The sequence below is a fragment of the Sinohyriopsis cumingii genome, chromosome 12 (assembly GCF_028554795.1).
Source record: "Sinohyriopsis cumingii isolate HCF-2022 chromosome 12, ASM2855479v2, whole genome shotgun sequence".
Lineage (NCBI taxonomy): Eukaryota > Metazoa > Mollusca > Bivalvia > Unionida > Unionidae > Sinohyriopsis > Sinohyriopsis cumingii.
In genome coordinates, this window is record NC_142972.1 from 114,593,944 (window position 1) to 114,608,689 (window position 14,746).

General features: G+C 33.8%; 1 protein-coding gene across 2 annotated transcripts in view; it reads right to left on the bottom strand.

Moving 5' to 3' along the window:
- Positions 1–14,746, bottom strand: part of LOC149787282 (NEDD8-activating enzyme E1 regulatory subunit-like) — a 176,003-nt gene that overhangs the window by 78,028 nt on the left and 83,229 nt on the right. For both annotated transcript variants that reach the window (XM_089977816.1, XM_089977815.1), the window contains exons 11-14: positions 13,883–13,974; positions 7,777–7,836; positions 4,668–4,728; positions 1,367–1,515 (exon numbers count right to left, since the gene is read on the bottom strand). In XM_089977816.1, the coding sequence (XP_089833942.1) occupies positions 1,367–1,515; positions 4,668–4,728; positions 7,777–7,836; positions 13,883–13,974 (362 nt within the window). The remainder of the gene's footprint in view (positions 1–1,366; positions 1,516–4,667; positions 4,729–7,776; positions 7,837–13,882; positions 13,975–14,746) is intronic.

Here is a 14,746-nt window from a genome sequence, read left to right on the forward strand (position 1 = left end):
GATATCAACCCTTCCCATAGAACTTGTTGGAAGAGCATTAAATATCAACCCTTCCCATACAACTAGTTGAAAGAGCATTACATATCTACCCTTCCAATAAAACTAGTTGAAAGAGCATTAGATATCAACCCTTCCCATACAACTAGTTAGAAGAGCATTATATATCAACCCTTCCCATACAACTAGTTGAAAGAGCATTAGATATCAACCCTTCCCATACAGCTAGTTAAAAGAGCATTAGATATCAACCCTTCCCATACAGCTAGTTGGAAGAGCATTAGATATCAACCCTTCCCATACAACTAGTTTGAAGAGCATTATATATCAACCCTTCCCAATTAAACTAGTTGAAAGAGCATTAGATATCAACCCTTCCCATATAAACTAGTTGGAAGAGCATTAGATATCAACCCTTCCCATACAACTAGTTGGAAGAGCATTAGATATCAACCCTTCCCATACAACTAGTTGAAAGAGCATTAGATATCATCCCTTCCCATACAACTTGTTGGAAGAGCATTGGATATCAACCCTTCCCATACAACTAGTTAGAAGAGCATTATATATCAACCCTTCCCATACAACTTGTTGGAAGAGCATTAGATATCAACCCTTCCCATACAACTAGTTGAAAGAGCATTACATATCAACCCTTCCCATACAACTAGTTGAAAGAGCATTAGATATCAACCCTTCCCATACAACTAGTTGGAAGAGCATTGGATATCAACTCTTTCCACACAACTAGTTAGAAGAGCATTATATATCAACCCTTCCCATACAACTAGTTGAAAGAGCATTAGATATCAACCCTTCCCATACAACTAGTTGGAAGAGCATTGGATATCAACCCTTCCCATACAACTAGTTAGAAGAGCATTAGATATCAACCCTTCCCATACAACTAGTTGGAAGAGCATTAGATATCAACCCTTCCCATACAACTTGTTGGAAGAGCATTAGATATCAACCCTTCCCATACAACTAGTTGACAGAGCATTAGATATCAACCCTTCCCATACAACTAGTTGAAAGAGCTTTAGATATCAACCCTTCCCATACAACTAGTTGGAAGAGCATTAGATATCAACCCTTCCCACACCCAGATGCCCATGAGACTACTTTACCTTTTAAAATTCTTGAAACAATTTCTTGATCTCATATGAAACTCTTTCAATAATCTCATTTGAAACTGTCTCAATAATGATCTCATATGAAACTATCTCAATAAGGAACCTTTCTTCACTTATTAAATTAATAAAAAAATATTTACAAACACATAGATCGATCAAACTCTGTATTGACACCAATTATTGCAAACAACATATAAATAAGTACACCAAAGCAAAAAGAAATTATATACAACCTTGCCAACACTTTGAAGAAGATGCTGAACTCTCTGTGAGACTATGCTTGCATCTTCTCTAGCTTTGTTTCTGTAGACCTGCTGCAGCTGAATATACCTTTCTGAATCTGCTGTCATGTCAGGAATCGTTCCCCTCACTGGCAAAGATCCTACAGAAAATGAGTAAATCAATCCTTCAAAGAAAGTTTCCACATTACAAAACTGGGTATAACTGATAGTTCTATATTAAATTTCCACATAACAAAACCAGGGTATAAATGACAGTTTTATATTACCTAAGCCTAAAAATACATGTTTGGTAAATAAAATAAATGAATGATTAGTGATTTGTGTTAAGCAAAGATTAGGGGAATCAAAACTCTAAAATGACCTTTGTTTTTTAGTACAAATCTATTAGGAATGATAACACAGATTGCCTGTATTAATTACATACAATTATATGCAGTCTTGCAAGAGTTGTCCATTACCCAAATGGCCTGTTATAATTACATCCTATCCATACAGTCCTATACGAGTTGTCCATTACCCAAATGGCCTGTTATAATTATGTCCTATCCATACAGTCCTATACAAGTTGTCCATTACCCAAATGACCTGTTATAATTACATCCTATCCGTACAGTCCTATATGAGTTGTCCATTACCCAAATGGCCTGTATTAATTACATACAATTATATGCAGTCTTGTAAGAGCTGTCCATTACCCAAATGGCCTGTTATAATTACATCCTATCCATACAGTCCTATAAGAGTTGTCCAATTTCAGGACTTCATGTAGAGTAAAGCTGATGCCATCTACTCCAACAAAGTTAAACAATAAAGAGCTAGTCAGTAGTTGTGTGTGATTTGGATTTTTAACATAGCTTTAAAAGAAAATTACTACAATGTCTGCAGTGTGACAGTTTATAGTGATGTCTAGCACTGGGGCATCTGTTAGTACCATTTTTTAAAGTCTTTGGTATGACTTGGCTGGGTTTGCGAACCTGCAACCTCCTGCATACAAGGCACATGCTCTAACCACTAGGCCACCAGAGCAGTGTAGTCAGTAGTTACAAAGACTCACTTAATATTTCACTAGTACATACATGCCAACCCCTGGCAAGGAAAAAGTGTAATCCAAGTGGACAAAAAGAGTAATCCACAAATAAAATGCTTAAAATGTCAATGAACATTTGTATAAAATGATTTATTTACCCCTTTGGTCTTTTAACATCATTTCATGCTTCAAGTTTTCATTTGTAGCAATTTTAGCTTTAGAAAGCAACAGATTTTCATGTTGCATTCTAAAACACTTTGTACCATCTAAGACCATTAATGTTTTGCACACCAGTTGAGCACAAAGTACTGGGTTAGTAAGCCTGGATCTGAATTCAGTTTTATTTTTGTTAACAATGCTGAACAATCTCTCACAGTCAGCATTAGAATGGTAAAGAACCAATATTCCTTCATAAATTGACAAAGAAGAGGAAAATTTATATCTTCCAGTGATTGGGACTTCTAGCTGGAAATAAGGCACCATTGCACATCAACTCTATCTGCATGAAGTACATTGTCAGGTAGAATGATTCTTCAGGAGTTCTTCTTCTAATTTATCAATGACCTTTTCTGCAGCAAGGTGCATCAAATGACAAGGACAACCTGTTATGTACACTGATGGAGACATTTTCAAAATATAGGATGCAACTCCTTTATGAATTGCAGTCATCACTGATGCTTTATCAACTGAAAACCCCATACAGCTCTGCTAACTTATCTCATGTTTCTTCAAAGCATAATCACGCAAATCAAAAGTGTTCTATCCAGTGGAATCTACTGTTAATTCTGGTAATCAAAGAACACTCTGACTTTGCCCTTTTCTTGTCAAAGTATCTGACACAGTACAACTTTTTGTCATCATAACCACTACTACCCTATGTGGCAATACTAAACAGCCCAATTTTCATGGCTTCTATATTTCAGCTAAAGACTGAACAATATTTGATGAGTTTTTGTTCTTGCACAGGCATATTTTCTGCAATTTGGAATCAGGAAACATCCATTTGAACAAAGGGCCAATGTGGTCTGTTACCACTACGAATAGTCCATGTTCTATTAAGTACTCAGTAAATAATATCTCTGCATTTATAACATTTGTGTCCACATCTGAGTTCTGCTGTACTTCTATGGTATTATGATCAGGTAACATATTTGAAGAAGAACAATAAATTGACCAATTTTTGTCAAATAAATGTCATCTTCTCAAGTGGTACATACCTATTTTTTAAAAAAAATACTTTTCTAGTGATAATTGGGTCTTTGAAGTATTGCTAGTATTTTTCCTTTTTATAAGAGAAAACATTTTAAAATTTATTATAGATAAAAACCTGTCCTGTAATATTGATTTCAAATTCTTCTTAATAATCCAGTTGTATATCTGAAGGTCTCTGTAATTATCATAAACACTAATGGTCAATGCTGTAGATTGATATTTCTGTAATTATGGTAAGCAATGAAGATCAATGCTGTAGATTGATTTTTCTGTAATTATGGTAAGCAATGAAGATCAATGCTGTAGATTGATATTTCTGTAATTATGGTAAGCAATGAAGATCAATGCTGTAGATTGATATTTCTGTAATTATAGTAAGTACTGAAGATCAATGCTGTAGATTGACATGTAATCATCATAAGTACCAATTCCCCTTAAGATGAATAATGTCTTGCCTGCAAGATTTTAACATCATGATGCCAACAACACTGCTACTGATACCATAGGTACCAGACAACCATTATTTGCATTCATAGCTTAGACAAAAATTAACTTTCATAATAAAATTCACTGCACCATATTATTTACTTTTATGGAAACAATTTTAGTTTGTTTTTAGAGAAACCTGAATATAATTAACTCTTCAATTCCAAAAGGGAAACCAGCATCTGTGTCATTTATTTCTAGCTCTCCCTGTATAGATGAACCATAAATAATACATACTAGCAGGGACATGTTCCGTATATCACATGCAAGCACACATGCACGCATGCACACACAAAGACACACTCTTCCCCCTTACTTTTCATAGTAATCACTATTCCCCTATGTGGCAACCTTGAAACAATTCATGCTAACATTCCAAAAGAGAAACTGGTATGTATATCCCAATTTCACATTTGTTTATACATCAACAATACGTATTAGCTTTGTATATATAAGTTAGGAACATGCTCACTATGTCACACACACGCTTGCATGCCCCCTCTCCCAAATGCCTTATTACTTGAGTAAAAAAAATGAAATGCTTTATTATCACATTGATATACACACCTTCTCCCTCATTCTCCACAAAGTCTTTCACAGCTCTTGCCATTATCCAGAATGCTGAACTCTGTCCAAAAGATAAAGGTGTATATATATATATAATTTGCTTTATACAAACACTTTAAATGCCGTGTTATTTTTAATGCATGTGATATATATAAAAATAAAAAATAACATGGCATTTAAAGTGTTTGTATAAAGCAAATTGATATACCGATACTACTGGTATAACAAATTGTGATCTTCCCATGGTGCAATAATACAAACATATAAACATTCTTTCAACTGCAGGCCTACAGATCAATGATGAACTTCCAGTCATTAATTGCTAATGTCAAATGAAAATAACAAAAAAAGTATTAATAATCCTGTTTTCTAAATGAATTTAATGTGGTACACAATTTCATCACAATCTTTTCTTTTTTCTGTTCACCTCTACCCTATCATGCATAAGGGCAACATATGCAGAAAAATGGCGTGAGAGAAGAAAACAATTTGGATTGGATGAAAACCTTAAAACTGAACTTGCAAAAAGTAACCTAAAAGAATATGATTCATCGTAATGGTATGTTTACACTTTCCTTGGGATCTATCTATAATGTTCATAATATCAATGATACATAGTTGCAATAGCCTGTCGACACTATAAGTTAAATCTGTCAGTTGTGAGGCACACATACTGAACATATTTAATGCTTTATTGTTGTTGTTTCTTAAACCAATTATGATGTTCTAAAAATTTATTATTATTAATTAAATATGAAAATGTCCACCACCCTCTCACTCTCTCTTTCTGTACCAATGTAGCAAGATATGGGTGAAAATACATGAAAATATGAGCATTGGGGATTTTCACTTATGTCATATGACGATGTCTCTGGACCTATGAATGATGGTAAAGTTAAGTCAAACTGTCCAAAGGAAAAGTAGAGAGACAGACAAACAGAGAATGTTATGGTCAGTAGTAATGTTAATTAAAGCAGAATAACAACTTAGATCAAATGTGAATATATTAAAATGTTTTAATTACCTCTTGTTGGTTTGTCATTTTGCTTAATTTCTATTCCATGCTAATTTGCATATGCCAGTACATTAATGTCTGAGCTTTCAGTGTGTACAAAAAGCTAACGTGTTCATAGTGCTCTACTTTCTTCATAAAAAATCTTTCATGTTTAAATCATAGTCATTCAATCAATGTGAATAAAAATAGAAACTTAAAAAGAAATCAATCAACTTATCAATTTACCAATGTGATTGTGAACAACAAGAAAAGGCACAGAACTACATTTTGTAGCAGACACACTTGCAGGGATGTGAGGAGTTCATTCACTCGGTCAATACACAGTTGCCTGGAGCATACCTTAACTCCATTCAAAGGGCAAATATGTGTAACCGTATGTGATATAAATAAAATATATATATAGTATCTATGCTGTATCAATTATATACCACTTGTATAATTTTTTCATTAAATGGGAACTCAGCAAGCCTTGTTTCCTTTTAATGAAAAATGTATATATCTCATGGTATATCATCGATACAGCATACATATTATACATATATATATATAACTTTCATCTACTTGGAACATGTATACTAAACTAGTCTTAATATCAAATGAGCAAATTTTCACAATCATAAGACAAATATGGCCCATTCGTTTTATATTCTGAAAACAAATCAGCAATGAATGATCAACACTTCAAGAATTATAAAAAGCTGCATATATTTCAATTTCAAGCATTGTACATTTTCATTGCTTATAAAAATTCTAAAATTTTCAAGCTTTTTTCAGAATTAAACAATGTGCACAAACAAAAAAAGTTAGACTGTAAATTAACAGTACAATCAGGATAATAGAAATATATGCTTATTTTTCAAGTTAATGAAAGTCATGTGCACTAGTTATTGATATGTGCTCACCATACCACCAGTTAAAATGCTTTTTTTGTGTGAAGACAGGTTGTATTATGACCTATTCATCTTTAGACTGGTATTGTAACCTTTCAACTTTAGACTGGTAAAGTAACCTATCCATCTTGGGGCTGGTATTAAAACTTACTCATCTTTATATTGGTATTATAACCAATTTATCTTGTGACTGGTATTATAACCTATTCATCTTGCAACTGGTATTATAACCTATTCATCTTGCGACTGGTATTATAACCTATTCATCTTGCAACTGGTATTATAACCTATTCATCTTGCGACTGGTATTATAACATATTCATCTTGTGACTAGTATTATAACCCATTCATCTTGCAACTGGTATTATAACCTATTCATCTTGTGACTGGTATTATAACCTATTCATCTTGTGACTGGTATTATAACCTATTCATCTTGAGCGTGGTCCCAAACAGTTCAACAGAAGCACAATTATTTTCAATGATAAAGAATTCGTATTATAATCAACTATAGCAATATTTATACTGACACAATACTCATGTCAGAATTCACTAAATTCACCCACACCTATCTAGAGACTTAAAGACTTAATAATGTTAACTTCCTTAATTAATGTCAGTATGTTTTAGTTCTGTAATTTCATGGTGTTTGTTTTTGTAATCTTAATCATTGTTTATGTTTTTATGTGTTATCTAATACTGAAAAGCACCACCAGCTTCTAAATATTAGGAGTTGTACTAGCTACACATTATTATTATTATTCATTTGCCTTTAGTTTACTTTTCTCTTTTCCACTCCAGTGAAGAGTTGTGTGCAAACTTTACAAATATCAATGATACAAATACAGTAATCCCCCTCTTATATGGTTGCCTATTCTTCAGTAATAAGGTAGCATAATAAAAATAGGGTCCTCTCAGATGGGGGGAGCAACATTTTTAAAATACACTATTTTAGCTTTGAGCAAATGGGCCTTACAAAACAGATAGCCTCTCTAGAGGGCATCCCCTTAAGGGTGTTACCACTGTACAGGCAAAGTTCAAAAGATGCGTGCCAAATTTCTGTCATATTTTGCTTAATTATGGTAATACACATATATTTTTGAGACAAGAAAGCATGAAAACTTAGGCAGGCTTTTTTTAAATTTCTGCACATATTAATCAGATTTTGCAGACATTTTTCTCTTTATTGGTTGGTGTACAATACCTCTGAATGAAGATTCACACAGTCTGGATCACTGAAGATCTTCTCAACTTCACTTGGGACCTGAGAAAAATAAAGAATTCACTACATACTCTACTCAGTACACTTATATTAGACCATGCTAATGTATATTTCAGAAACTGCAATGCTTAACATTTAGTATACTTATTTTAACATTAAGTGTCAGTGGTGACACGATACACCTCTGCTACGTATCAATATTATTCACAATATTCAGCCAATGCATTATTACAACAATACACATCTGCTACATATCCATATTTGTCACAATAGTCACCTATGCATTAATACAACAATACACATCTGCTACATATCCATATTATTTGCAATAGTCACCTATGCATGAATACAACAATACACATCTGCTACATATCCATATTATTCGCAATAGTCACCTATGCATTAATACAACAATACACCTCTGCTACGTATCAATATTATTCACAATATTCAGCCTATGCATTATTACAACAATACACATCTGCTACATATCCATATTATTCGCAATAGTCACCTATGCATGAATACAACAATACACATCTGCTACGTATCAATATTATTCACAATATTCAGCCAATGCATTATTACAACAATACACATCTGCTACATATCCATATTATTCGCAATAGTCACCTATGCATGAATACAACAATACACATCTGCTACATATCAATATTATTCACAATATTCAGCCTATGCATTAATACAAGACACCTCTGCTACATATCCATATTATTCACAACAGTCAGCCTATGCATTAATACAACAATACACATCTGCTACATATCAATATTATTCACAATAGTCACCTATGCATTAATACAACAATACACATCTGCTACATATCAATATTATTCACAATATTCAGCCTATGCATTATTACAACAATACACATCTGCTACGTATCCATATTATTCACAATAGTCACCTATGCATTAATACAACAATACACATCTGCTATATATCAATATTATTCACAACAGTCACCTATGTATTAATACAACAAGACACCTCTGCTACGTATCAATATTATTCACAATAGTCAGCCTATGCATTAATACAACAAGACACCTCTGCTACGTATCCATATTATTCACAATAGTCAGCCAATGCATGAATACAACAATACACATCTGCTACGTATCAATATTATTCACAATAGTCAGCCTATGCATAAATACAACAAGACACCTCTGCTACGTATCCACATTATTCACAATAGTCAGCCAATGCATTAATACAACAATACACATCTGCTACGTATTCATATTATTCACAATAGTCAGCCTATGCATTAATACAAGACACCTCTGCTACATATCCATATTATTCACAACAGTCAGCCTATGCATTAATACAACAATACACATCTGCTACGTATCAATATTATTCACAATAGACACCTATGCATTAATACAACAATACACATCTGCTACATATCAATATTATTTACAATTCAATATTCAGCCTATGCATTATTACAACAATACACATCTGCTACATATCAGTATTATTCACAATAGTCACCTATGCATTAATACAACAATACACATCTGCTACATATCAATATTATTTACAATTCAATATTCAGCCTATGCATTATTACAACAATACACATCTGCTACATATCAGTATTATTCACAATAGTCACCTATGCATTAATACAACAATACACATTTGCTACGTATCAATATTATTCACAATAGTCAGCCTATGATATAATACGTTATTGATACAAATGTGAATTTGATGGTCATTTCATCTTTAGGTCTCTCAGTGCCAGGTTGGTGCCATTTTATATGTGCTGACATACTGGTAGTATTTATAGTATGCTGATTACATACAGACGTAGACTTATCATCTGTTCATAAGCCATTTTCATCATTTACAAGACAAAAAAATAAAGTTTCAAACAAACTTTCTGGAAGGTGTCAGTGATTTTTGTTCAATCTTTTATTTTGGCTGCTCCATTTGATCAGATTCAGGACTCGTCTTGCTCACCATACTTTTTGTTGATTTGCACTGCATGTATGGTTTTAAAACATCTTTCACCATGCCTTTAATTTGCACTGCATAGATACTTATAAAACATCTTGCTGACCATGCCCTTTGATTTGCACTGCACAGATGCTTTTAAAACATTTTGCTCACCACACCCTCTGATTTGCACTGCATGTATGCTTTTAAGACATCTTGCTGACCATGCCCTTTGATTTGCACTGCATGTATGCTTTAAAGACATCTTGCTGACCACACCCTTTGATTTGCACTGCATGTATGCTTTTAAAACATCTTGCTGACCATGCCCTTTGATCTGCACTGCATATATGCTTTTAAAACATCTTGCTGACCACACCCTTTGATTTGCACTGCATGTATGCTTTTAAAACATCTTGCTGACCATGCCCTTGGTTATTTGAATTGCATATAAGCTTTTAAAACATCTTGCTACCCACATCCTTGGATTTGCACTGCATATATACTTTTAAAACATCCTGCTGACCACACCCTTTGATTTGCACTGCATGTATGCTTTTAAAACATCTTGCTGACCACACCCTTTGATTTGCATTGCATGTATGCTCGCTGACCACACCCTTAGATTTGCAATGCGTGTATGCTTTTAAAACATCTAGCTTACCATGCCTTTGGTTGATTTGCAATGGAAAAAGCAATGAACATCATCTGCAGTTAAAAATGTACATGTTTAGTTGCTGTTCTTTCATTTACGAGTTTCTTGCAGATTATTGCACCACATCACTTGCTGTAAATGCTATATAATTACATAGTGATTATAGTCTGGTTTTCACCCACAACTGCCATCATTTAGGCATGACCCGTGAAAACTCAGTTATCATCATGGTAAGTATCATAACAGTACTATTAATTTCTTTTCATTCACAATGAATGATATATGTACCTTCAGGTGGTATGACTCCTTCACACTGGATGATATATGTACCTTCAGGTGGTATGACTCATTCACACTGGATGATATATGTACCTTCAGGTGGTATGACTCATTCACACTGGATGATGTATGTACCTTCAGGTGGTATGACTCATTCACACTGGATGATGTATGTACCTTCAGGTGGTATGACTCATTCACACTGGATGATGTATGTACCTTCAGGTGGTATGACTAATTCACAATGAATGATATATGTACCTTCAGGTGGTATGACTCATTCACAATGAATGATATATGTACCTTCGGGTGGTATGACTCCTTCACACTGGATGATATATGTACCTTCAGGTGGTATGACTCATTCACACTGGATGATGTATGTACCTTCATATGGTATGACTCATTCACACTGGATGATATATGTACCTTCAGGTGGTATGACTCATTCACAATGAATGATATATGTACCTTCAGGTGGTATGACTCATTCACACTGGATGATGTATGTACCTTCAGGTGGTATGACTCATTCACACTGGATGATGTATATACCTTCAGGTGACTCATTCACACTGGATGATGTATGTACCTTCAGGTGGTATGACTCATTCACACTGGATGATGTATGCACCTTCAGGTGGTATGACTCATTCACACTGGATGATGTATGTACCTTCAGGTGGTATGACTCATTCACACTGGATGATATATGTACCTTCAGGTGGTATGACTCATTCACACTGGATGATGTATGTACCTTCAGGTGGTATGACTCATTCACACTGGATGATGTATGTACCTTCAGGTGGTATGACTCATTCACACTGGATGATGTATGTACCTTCAGGTGGTATGACTAATTCACAATGAATGATATATGTACCTTCAGGTGGTATGACTCATTCACAATGAATGATATATGTACCTTCGGGTGGTATGACTCCTTCACACTGGATGATATATGTACCTTCAGGTGGTATGACTCATTCACACTGGATGATGTATGTACCTTCATATGGTATGACTTCATCTTTCCTAGTTTGCTTATATTTTTTATTTTCATTCTAATATTAACAGAACTGCGGGTACTTCTCCTCCCATACAAGTCCGTTTCTTGGGGCTCTCTGCTGCATACCACTCCAGTTGTTCCCCTTTTCAGCATGCATCATCATTTGTGCAATCTGTCCCCAATTCACTTGACTTACAGACATAAAAGTTATGGTAACTCTGTCTCAATACAGCAGCAATTCTACTTTAATAGTTGTCAGTCAGTCATACTTGCAATCCATCATCACAGATAGTGCAAGTAGGCTATTTGACTTTCTGTTATTCAGTAGTACTGGGGATTCTGCCTCATATTATGTATATCTATATTGTGTGTATTATGTTCATAAAAATTGTTTTTGTAAGGGTCATTAGTTGATGACATTTTTAATACTAACATGATAAGATCATAGTTTGCATTTTAAAGATGAGTCATGTACAGCGTATAAAATGTTTCATTCATGGGTTTCAAGGTTGAGTAGTATTAAGTACAAGTAATCATTATGTGATCCAACAAGGACACGAGTTCCGATAAAAGGCCTGGGTGACCTAATTTCTGATTAGCCAGAATTAAAACTACTGAATTCTCAGTATTTCATATTAGCAACCTATATAAGAGAATTAGACATTCTTAGTAGTACTATCAGTTTTGAATAAGTTATTCATTCAGAGGAATTTATTTAATTTAATCATTCATTGGAATTATAGTGCTCTAACATTCATTGAAATACTATCTGGATATGTAATACATGTACTGTATTACTGTGAATTCATTCAAAGACATTTAGATTTATAGCTGTATTGGAGTTGCTGTGAATTCATTTTGAGACCATCATTTGGATTTATAGCTGTATTGGAGTTGCTGTGAATTCATTTTGAGACCATCATTTGGAATACCTTTGAAACTCATTAAGATTACTTCTGGAAGTGTTAGAACATTTAGAACTTTAGGAATTTATCTACCATACTGTAGATTCTTTCACTTTGTATTTTATGCAAATAAATTATATTTTTAAATTATACAAAATTGTTGGTTTTTTTCTTGTAGGACTCATAGATACTGCATAGTTCTTACCATCTTATCGCAGCTTACCTCATGCAGATGAGAGTAAGACCCAATGAATGCCAAAGATAAATAAATATGTACTGTTTAATTATCATAAAATAGTTGTGTAATACATTTTTGTATTGACTTCTTCTGTTATTTCTTCTTATGCTGTAATATATCTTATTTACAGTTCACCTGCCTGTCAGTCCATTTAGCATGGGTATTGAGCGACTTGGCGGTTCCAGTTCTTAGTCCAGCTGTCCATTATTCCATCTATTTTATATTGTGCAAAACGTACTATTTGCCAAACTTAAGGCAGTATTTAAAATACCATATTTCATAGTATGTATGTATGTAAGTTGTTGTTTTTGTTGTTGTGGGGTTTAACACCATTTTTCAGCACATGATAGGCATTACATGGCGGCCAGTATTAATGGTTGAGGAAGAACCTAGGAAAACCCCAGAAAGAACCACTGACCCACGAGAAGCTACTGGCAAGCTTTCTCACATACCCACATTGGCTGAATCCGAGACTCGAACCGACGCAAACAGACGTGAGATGGCAGTGATCCGTAACGGAGAGTGCTTTAGACCACTCGGCCAATGTATGTATGTGTATATATGTACGTATGCATGCATGCATGCATGCATACACATACATATGTATGTATGTATGTATGCATGCGTACATTTTTTTTATGGCACCTCAGCTAAACAGTGATAAATATAAAAATTAACTTTATACAAATTTAGGAATTTAAACCTTTATAAAAACTTGAATTCAATTGAAAATCAAGATATACAAATTGCAAAGAAGATGGCTCTAAACAGATCAAAACAATTTTAATACATTTTATGTTATTTGCATGTTACTGAAAATCAAAAAATTTTGAAATAATACTTCCATCTGATACACAATTATGTACAGTTTTGTAACTTCAATCTTTTTATAGATGTTTATTATTTGTTTTATTTGACTCTGTTTTGTAATTTTGCCTTTTACAAAGACTTAATGAGAGATGGAAGCAATTTGGCTTGATTAAAAAGACAGTTTTGCACTGTAATATTTTTACAATTATTACCTTTGAAGGGACAAGTGCCGTATTGATACTCCTTATTGCCTCTTCAAAATTCTCTTCATCTTCCAATACACCCTCCTCATTTCTATGCATACCTGAAAATATTTCAAGTCCAAAAGCATCAATAAGATATAATTCCAGTTAACAACATGGCTTGTAATTAACTACCCTATCATTTCATAGTGTAAGGTCATCATGATAGATAAGAATGATTTAATCTGTTCATCACATTAAAAATATGTGAAAACCATTCATACATCAACTGGAAACAACAAAAAAAACAGTTGGCACAAAAGGAAATATTTTTAATTTCTGCAGTGCAAAATACATATCCAAGTAATTTTACTCTGACTGTTTCAAGAACCTTTCAAACTTTATAAACCATACATTTTAGAGGCTATATTAAATTCAAGGTCACTAAGCCATTAACAATGAGAGGAGAATGAACTGAGAGGGCAATTAATGGTAGCAGATGACATGGGTTTAGTTAAGGCAAATTAACAAGTAATTCTGAAAGAGAATCAAATTACTTTTAATAGCATATCCAGCTGTCAGACATATTTATCAGAAACTTCAAAGGTGCTGCCAGAAACTTTCTTGAGAGAGGAAGGTCCCCATTTCCACCTTCAGGAAAGGTGGATCCGATCATCAGGAGGTGGGGCAGGGTAGGGACATCAGTAAACTATGCCAAATGGTAGCTGGTATGTTACAACATTAATAAATGGTTTAGAAACACGTAACTTAAAAAAAGCATTTAATGACTTTGTATCACTTCTTTGACAATAAATTGTACAATGTATCTGAAAACTGAAAATCATTTATTGGTCAATACAGACACATATATCTGTATCATCATCAGTTTATTTA